At 39.5% G+C, this 8,543-nt stretch overlaps 1 protein-coding gene across 1 annotated transcript; it reads right to left on the reverse strand.

Annotated features, from left to right (window-relative positions):
* Window positions 1–940: 940 nt before the first annotated feature.
* LOC149184208 (uncharacterized) lies at window positions 941–1,951 on the reverse strand. Its single transcript, XM_089415268.1, has one exon. It carries the CDS (start codon window positions 1,949–1,951, stop codon window positions 941–943), a length of 1,011 nt encoding a protein of 336 aa, XP_089271394.1.
* Window positions 1,952–8,543: the final 6,592 nt, after the last annotated feature.

An 8,543-nucleotide genomic window follows, 5' to 3' on the forward strand; every position in this document is an offset into this window, starting at 1 on the left:
CCTGCCGGATACCACGAGAGGGGAGAAAAGGAGGTGAGGGGGATCCATTCAGTATGACAGAGAAACTGGGAGAAGTGATAAGGTTCATGATCCATCTGGTCCAGGTTGCATTAAAGCCAAAAGCTAAGAGCATTTTGTGAATGTAATTCCAGCTAAGCTTGTCGAAGGCTTTAGAAAGATCTAGTTTGAGAAGCATACCTGGTTTCTTGAGTAGCTTTAAAGAGTGTATGACTTCGTTTGATAGAATGATTCCATCCAAGATTTGCCGACCTTCAACGTACCCTGTCTGTTCTGGAGAGATGAGCAAGGGTAGAAGCGGTTTGAGTCGGTTTGCAATAACCTTTGAAATGAGTTTGTAAATCACATTACAGAGCGCTATTGGCCTATACTTCTCAGGTTTGTTTGAGGCTGCTTCTTTGGGTACCAAGGCAATGAAGGTTGAATTGAGGGCCGGGAGGACCCAATGCATGCTGCGGGATTCTTCCACCAGATCCCAGACTTCAATTTTTATGAGATCCCAAAATTCATGAAAGAAGTTGGCCGTGAATCCGTCAGGCCCTGGCGCTTTTCCGTCTTTGAGCTGAGCCATGGCGTCTTCTACTTCCTTTAGTGCTACATGTTGGAGCAGTTGAGTATTGTGATCCTCATTGATGATTTTAGGAATGTGCTGTGTGATAGCTCGGATTGCCTCATCTCTATTACTGTTAGGCTCCTTTAGAATGTCCTTGAAATATCCTGTAAATTCTTTCTCCATATCTTCATGAGCCTCCACTCTTTCACCCTGCTGATTGTTGACAAAGGTAATTTTGTTGTGCATGCGCCGTTGGATGGTAGTTTTGTGGAAAAATTTGGTATTTCTCTCACCCTCTTTGAGCCAGCTTATTCGCGACTTTTGCCGCCATAAAATTTCCTCTTGTTTTTGGCGCTCTTCTATTTGATTCTAGAGGATTTGCTCCTGTTGAATTTGTTCTTTTGTGCGTCCTTCCAGAATGAATCTTTGTTGTAATACTTTCATCTGCTGTTCTAGTTTTTGTCTGCTCTCCTGTATGTTGCCAAAATGATCTCGGTTCCATATTTTAAGAGTTTGCTTCAGGTGTTTAAGCTTTTGTTGGAACTGATACATCTTAGCTCCTGCCGGCGGGATGAAGGATGTCCAGGCTTGATTAACCACTGCCTTGAAATTGGTATTTGTGAGCCAGAAGGCTTCGAATCTAAATGGTCGATTGCTGCAATTGCCTGGTCTGGACCATTGGAGAAGAATGGGCCAATGATCTGAGCCTCCTTGTGGAATGATTTCGGCGCTGAAATCTCCTCCTAGGTGGATTGCGTTGTCTGAAATTAAAAATCGATCTAGTCGTGAGGCAATTTGGTGAACCCCTTTTCGCTTGTTCGACCAGGTGAAGATGCCATTGGAGGTGGAGATATCCATGAGTTGATTGTCTTGAATGAATTGTTTGAAGCCGCTACTATCACTATCGAGCCTGGTTCTGCCCCCTTGTTTCTCTTCCATGGACTTTATTATGTTGAAGTCGCCTCCTCCTATCCATAAAGGAAAGTATCTGTTTTCATTAAGGAGGGAGATCGTGTCCAAGAGGTCCAATTTTTGCTGTATTGTCTGCGGGAAGTAAACATTGGTAAGATGCCCATGGATGTTGGTGCCAATGAGGTGGAATGTAGCTTGAATGAGATGCAGAGTGGCATGAAAATTATCAAGTGACACAATCTGCGGATTCCATAGAATGGCTAGACCGCCAGAGGCCCCTGAGGCGTCTACTGCGATTGAACTGCTGCCTGCCCAAACTTTGTTACTGAGACTGTCTATTGTTGTGCTGCTGCATTTTGTTTCTTGAAGAAAGACTATTGCTGGTTTTTCTTGCATTATCAGGTTTTTAATCACTCTGTGTTTAGAGGGACTGTTGAGTCCTCTTACATTCCAAGAGATGAGCTTCATGTAGACGGAGATTTGGGCTTGTAGAACTTGGTCAACTTGGGGAATTGCCCCGAATCCATGAGTATTTCACCTACTGCTATTGTACGCTGTAGATCTGTTTTTCTACCCCTTTTCTTTGGTTCTTTGAGGATTTTCCTTCCATCCCAATGACTGCCTCCTTGGATGCCCAAACTTTTATGGTGTTGTACCCTTGTTAGGACTCCTTCAATTTTGTCTAATTGCCAGGGAGGGATTGAGTTGTACTCTTTTTGCTTACATGCTGCCTCCAGTTTGGATATGTCAAGCTTGGAGATGTCGAACTCTTCTAGATCTACATCTTCTCGATCTTCCTCCATGTCATTTGAGGCAATGAGGGCCTCCTCCACTGATTGTTCATGAAGACTCAGGGCTAGGGCTGCATCTAGATCCATATCAGAAGCTTGTGGAATCTCGTTCAGCATGGTTTTCCCCTTGGAAATGATTAGGGGTCCGGGCTCTGAAACAGAGATGGGATTTTCAGTGTAGGGAAGATCTGCAGATTTAGAAGAGGCTGGTTCAGAACGGTTGAGAGAAGACTGGGTAGGGTGCAGCTGTTCTGGGTTATCAGCGTTGGGACTGATTTGAATATCTTGTGAGGCGAGAACGGAAAAGCGGTTCTGGGGGGGCGCCTTGAAGGCTTGAGCTGGATTAGCTTGGTTTTTTTTTCCTTGTCGGCGACGGGTAGGGATTTTTGTGAAGCCATCTGGGTCCATGTTAGTTTCACTGGAAGGAATTTTGGGCTGCACATTTGAGGGACAGTCACGGAAGAGGTGACCATGCTCATGGCATTTTCGACAACGAAAAGGGATGTGCTCATAATCTAGAGTCTGTTTCCATTCATAGTCATCGTGAAAGAGACTTACCGTGTCTGCTAGGGTCTTGGTTAGGTGCATCTTGACGCAGATCCTGGCATAAGAGGTGTATTTGCGCGTCTTGGTTTCGGTAGCAACTTTGATGAAGGTCCCCAACTTGTTGCCTATGTCTGCCAGCGTTTCTTCTCGCCAGTACTCCACAGGAAGGGAATACATTCTGATCCATACAGGGGCCCAACTAAAGTCTTCTTTATCAGGATTGAATCGGGGCTTCCATTCCGTTAGATATAAACCTGAAGAGTTGAAGAAGTACGGGCCTCCTTCGAATATCCTTGTTTTGTCTTCTAGACAGTTAAAAATGGCTGTGAAGAAGCCCTTTGGGCCAAGCTGTAAAGTTACTTGTCCTTTGGGCTTCCATTTAGAGGCTATCCAGCCTTGTAAGGCTTTTTCTGTGGGCCAGAATCCCAAGAACTTTCCAATGAGAGCGTAATCTTGCATAAATTGGATTTCCCCATTAATGCGGTGGCTTGGCAGTTCGACCTTGATCGGATCTACTGCTTTTGGGATACAGGTGGCTGAGGTCACTTTAGGCTGAGAGGAACCAGTCGTGTTGTGCCGACCATTGCTTGATTCGTCCTCCACATTTCGATCTGAGATCGTCTGTCCTTCTTGCGTCCTTTGCTTGTCTTTTTCCGTTTCTGGGTCTGCGATTGCAGAGTGCAGAATTTCTGCCTTTTGTTTCTTGTCAGTTGAGGGTATTCCCAGTGGAGGGGAGGCAGAGCTCTCCCCTCCTACAGCAGATGCCATAGGACTGTCAGTGGCGGAACCTGCTGCAGCTAGCGCAGGTTCGAGCGGCGGCGGCTAGGGTTTCGTGTCTTGAACAGTGTAATCGCTTCAGCATCAGAGCCAGTGTCTACCTCCAACAATAATAATAAAAAAATCAGAGAATATTACAACCATAATCTATAATAATACAAGTTATGATTTCAATTAAAATATATATATTTTCCAATTTTACAACTAAAAAAATAAAAAATTTACATGTAAGTGTGTGTTTTTAATTCAAACCTAAATATAAGAAGGAAAAAAACAAGTGCTCCATCTCTCCCAACTTATAACTGCTTAATTTTAAGTTATATATTTTATTAAATTATAAATTAAGTTAAGTTAACTCAAAAAATTCAGCACTTAAGTTATATATTTGAATTTAGGAAATATTGAGTTATATAAGTTATTCAAATATGTCCAAAATGGGCCCATATATTGATTGGGATTACAATTGTTCAACACTAGCCTTTACTTTCACAATTTGATAAGACATCCTGTCCTAAGTACCTCCAGATCTGATTTTGAAAACAAGACAAAATTAACAAGCAAAACTGCCATCCCATACTATCCAACCCAACAGGACACATATCACATCACATCAACCCCAATAAATATAAACTGGAGAAGCTATGATCAAAGTTCATTGCTATGTGCACAAGAATAGAGAATGTATGTGTCAGCCATAATTGCATATATGTTCATCAATGCAACCTGCTCAAAGCAATAAATGACACCAACCGACTAGATTAAGGAATTAAACACACGATTCAGGAATTAAACACAAGAAAACATAAAGGAAAGCGCAAGGATCAACTATAAGAGTTTATCATCCATTGGATGACATCCATATCAATCCACAACACACACTTGAATTTGGAAAAAAGAAATTCATCTCAATCCTCCCTTCCAATCAAATTCAACAACAAAAATATATAAAACCACCTCACAATTGCTTCATAAAATTTCATTATAGTCATTTGCAATTGGATTCACTTCATCAAATATTGTGCATATTGTAATTAGGTTTGAATAATTCAAGTATTTTCTTTCCGTTTTTAAAATCTTCCATTAATTTACAGTATAAACTTCATTTTTTTTTCCTTTATTTATTTATGTTATTTTTAATCTTTGTGTGCGCAATTTAGCTTCTATGTGTGAAATTGCAGACAAAAACCATAGCATCTAAGTCAACGGAGAACAAATTAATCATGCCCAACATGCAATTTAGCTTATGTGTGTGAAATTCGGCTTCTGTGTGTGAAATTGCAAAGAAAAACCATAGCATCTGAGTCAATAGAGACAAAAAATTAATCATGCCCAACAAAGACAACAAAGACAAAAATACCAGAGCATTTGAGTCAAAACACATAGGCTTGATATTTCTATCAAACACATAGGTCTGATATTTTTGTCAAAATAATGTTGAAGTCCAGTCTTGCCATAATGCGAAAGTCTAATGTATAAGGCAGTGAAATAGGTCTTGTGTTCCATACTTGCTGAATTGTGAGTATGGATTATATCATCTCTGAAAGGTGTTTTTCATCAACAGAGTCAAACTCGCAAGTTTGTCTCTATGGCCCACCAAAGGTGTCAAATTCACTCATTCTCTCCACTCCATGCATTTTTCTCTCCTGCGATGAATGCAACTGCAAGCCACAATCTGAGATAAGGATATCTATGACATCATTACATTGACATTATGTCAAGATTTATTGTTTCACAATGCAACAAGCAACGATGGTTTCATATCAGTGATTGTTACAACATCTTCTCCAACCCAAGAAGCACCTCTACATGCTCATCTTTTCAGTTTTTCTCTTGTTACTATTTATAAGCTTGTTTCACTTTTTTTTTTTTTTTTTAATCAGAAATTCTAAGGTTGCATCATAACATCCATAAACTAGAGAATATCATAAATTAGAAATTGTAAACAAAATAAAACTTATGTGTGTGAAATTGTAGAGAAAAAAACCGTAGCATCTGAGTCAACAAATACAAAAAATTAATCATGCCTAACAAAGACAAAAATACTAGAGAATCTGATTCAAAACTCATAGCCCTGATCATTCCTTAATCACAACAATTTGGCAGCTTGTATGCAATAACTTTCATGCCTATAAAAAAAGATGAATAAATTTGTTTCAAAATCGCTCATAAATTTCTGGTCTATTTTAAAAGGAAATTGTAGCATGTTAGTTTTTAGTTAGTTTAGACACAAATGTAAAATTAACACAAGGTAGTTACAACGGAGGAGACATCTTCACAACTACTAAGGAATTTAGTTCTATATGAGCAACAAAAGTCTCTTCCATTGCAAGATGTCAAGGCTTTAGTTATCCTTTTAAAGGAGGCATGGTGGCAATCGTTATGGGTAATCCCCTATAAAACTTCTACATCTCAGAATACTAATCATTCTTAATCAAATCAAAGGAGGTTTCCATTATAATCTATTAGAAGAATAATCATTATGAATCTAATCAAAGGATATGTCCATTACAATCTATCCAAAGAGAGAGTCAGCATGTTAGCAACTAAACTCGTGGCACAATTACAAAATTGGAAGCTTCTGTAGCTGACAAGGTAGAGAACAAGAGTTTTTAAGATACGGTCAAACACTGCAACTTTTAGTCACCTCTTTCAGTGACCTTAACAACAAATGAATTTAAAATTTGTTTCAATTAACCAACACCTATTCTTAGCATTTGTAAGGAGACAGTTTTCAATACCCTTCCTTTTTTTTTTTCTGAGGTTGATCAGGGTATTATGGATTTGATGCCCTGCTTAGGATACATGATTATGTTCAAGCTAAATTCAGGCCTGATATTTTCTATCAAACACATAGGTTTGATATTTCATATTTAAATTTCAGGAAATAAATAAGACTAAGTTTCTATTATGCAAGTTTCAATTATTGATTACCATTTTCATATTTAAATTTCTTATTCAAATAAGTCTGAGTTTCTATTGTTGAAACAACTTCCAATGACATAAATAAATTTTAACGATATGCATGTTGTTGCAGCCATGCCACATGTTTCAATTGCAGATCATATAAGGAAAATAAGGAGGCGAGGGACCAAGGGTGCCCAATTATGACACACTTCATCGAAAGAGGAAACAATCGATGATGTCAATGTTTCCAATGCTCCATGCAATGATGTTGAGAATTCCTATGTGATGGCAGACCCTACTATCTAGTCATCTACCACACAACCACCCTCAACCACAATGCAAGGTGCAAGCTCAACTAAGAAGACCAGCGCCATAAGAGGGTGGAAAAAGGAAGACATGCTAGGTGTAATTGATGACATAGAGTTCAGGGGATATTCAGTACATGCATCAACGAAAAAACATGGAATTGCAACCTCAAGTATACATTATTGGATTAATGGGTTCACTACTACAAAGTGTAAAGGGCCTGTTATTGTTATGACTGAAGAGGAGGATGCCGAGTTGGTTGTGTGGTGTAAGGAGATGGCCCAAATGGGACATGGGTTAGAGTTTCTACAACTCCAATCCACAGTAGCTCAAATCTGTCAGGGGAAGGCAAACCTCTTCAAAGATGGGTTTCTTGGAAAATCTTGGTGGTGTGGGTTTACAAAAGGGAATCCAGACCTTCTCTTATCGACCGTGGAGGGTCTTGACAGAGTCAGGGCTTTAAATTTATGCCCTAAAATTGTGTCTAAGTTCTATGACACCCTTTCCCATGCATATGAGAAACACTCCTATGCCCCAAACCATATCCAAGAGATTGTGGCATGCGGGTAATTGCCAAGAGAGGGAGCAGAAATGTGCCAAATTTTTGGCCTAGGAGCAAGAGTGGATCACTTTTTTGTGTCAATGCAATTGGTTCTTCAATCCCAAGTTTTTATTTATTCAAAGGAAAAACACAACTTAAAAACTATATACAGAATTGTGAACCAGGTGCATGCATGGATGACAAAGGAACTCTTCATGAATTGGCTTTTTCACTTCACCACATCTGTGCCAGGTGGTGTCTTGCCTGAAAATAGTCACCTACTAATTTTAGATGGACATGGAAGCCACATATCTGTGTAGACAATCGAGGAGGCCAACCATTTTGGTATTGACCCATTAACACTGCCAATTCATACCACTCACAGATTGCAACCCCTTGATGCCAGCGTGTTTGGACCTTTCAAGAATTATTTCAAGGCAGAGCGAGCTTCATGGATGGAAAATAATCTAGGGGTGGAAGTAAAAATATTTTAGCTAGCTGAGATTGCAAGTAAAGAATTTAAAACGTCTCTAACACCTTCTAATATCAAGGCTGGATTTAGGAGGACCGGAATTTGGCCATTGAATGTTGATTCTCTTATTAATGATACTAGTTGCAGCCAGGCATTTGTTGTGGAAGGTCAAGAAGCATAGGACTTACATGACCAAGTTGATGCTTAAGAAGATGTGGATTGATAAGAAGATGTTATTGTTGCTGAAGGTATCATATCCCTTTCTCAAAGGAACTCATATGATGATAAACATGTATGTGAGACACAATTCAGTAATGAACCAATTGTCAATAACACGGAGGCTACCACACCCACTGAAGCACCTACTAATTCTACATGTGATATTCCAAATGAGGAAGTTGATCATAAAAATGGCAATGTAAATGTGGTTTCAAATGAGAATGTAACAAGAACCAACCATGAGCAATTGAGCATGCCAACCCAACTAACCCCACCATCATGATTGGGAGAGGCCATGATGAATAACAACAAACATAATGTGTCATCCACCAATGATGAAAGCATGGAAATTCCTTCTCAACCAGCAGAGTTGAGCATTGAACTTATTCATTATTTTTTGGACAATGGATCACTGGAAGAAGAGTTTATTCAAAACGAATTACCAAATGAGAATGGCAATGGGGTTCAATCAAGTTCCCCTGAGATTGAAAGGAAAGTGTCAAT

This window comes from Pinus tabuliformis, chromosome 3_2, assembly GCF_031772625.1.
Source record: "Pinus tabuliformis cultivar Carrire ecotype Pingquan chromosome 3_2, CPIR1, whole genome shotgun sequence".
NCBI classification, from domain to species: Eukaryota; Viridiplantae; Streptophyta; class Pinopsida; order Pinales; family Pinaceae; genus Pinus; species Pinus tabuliformis.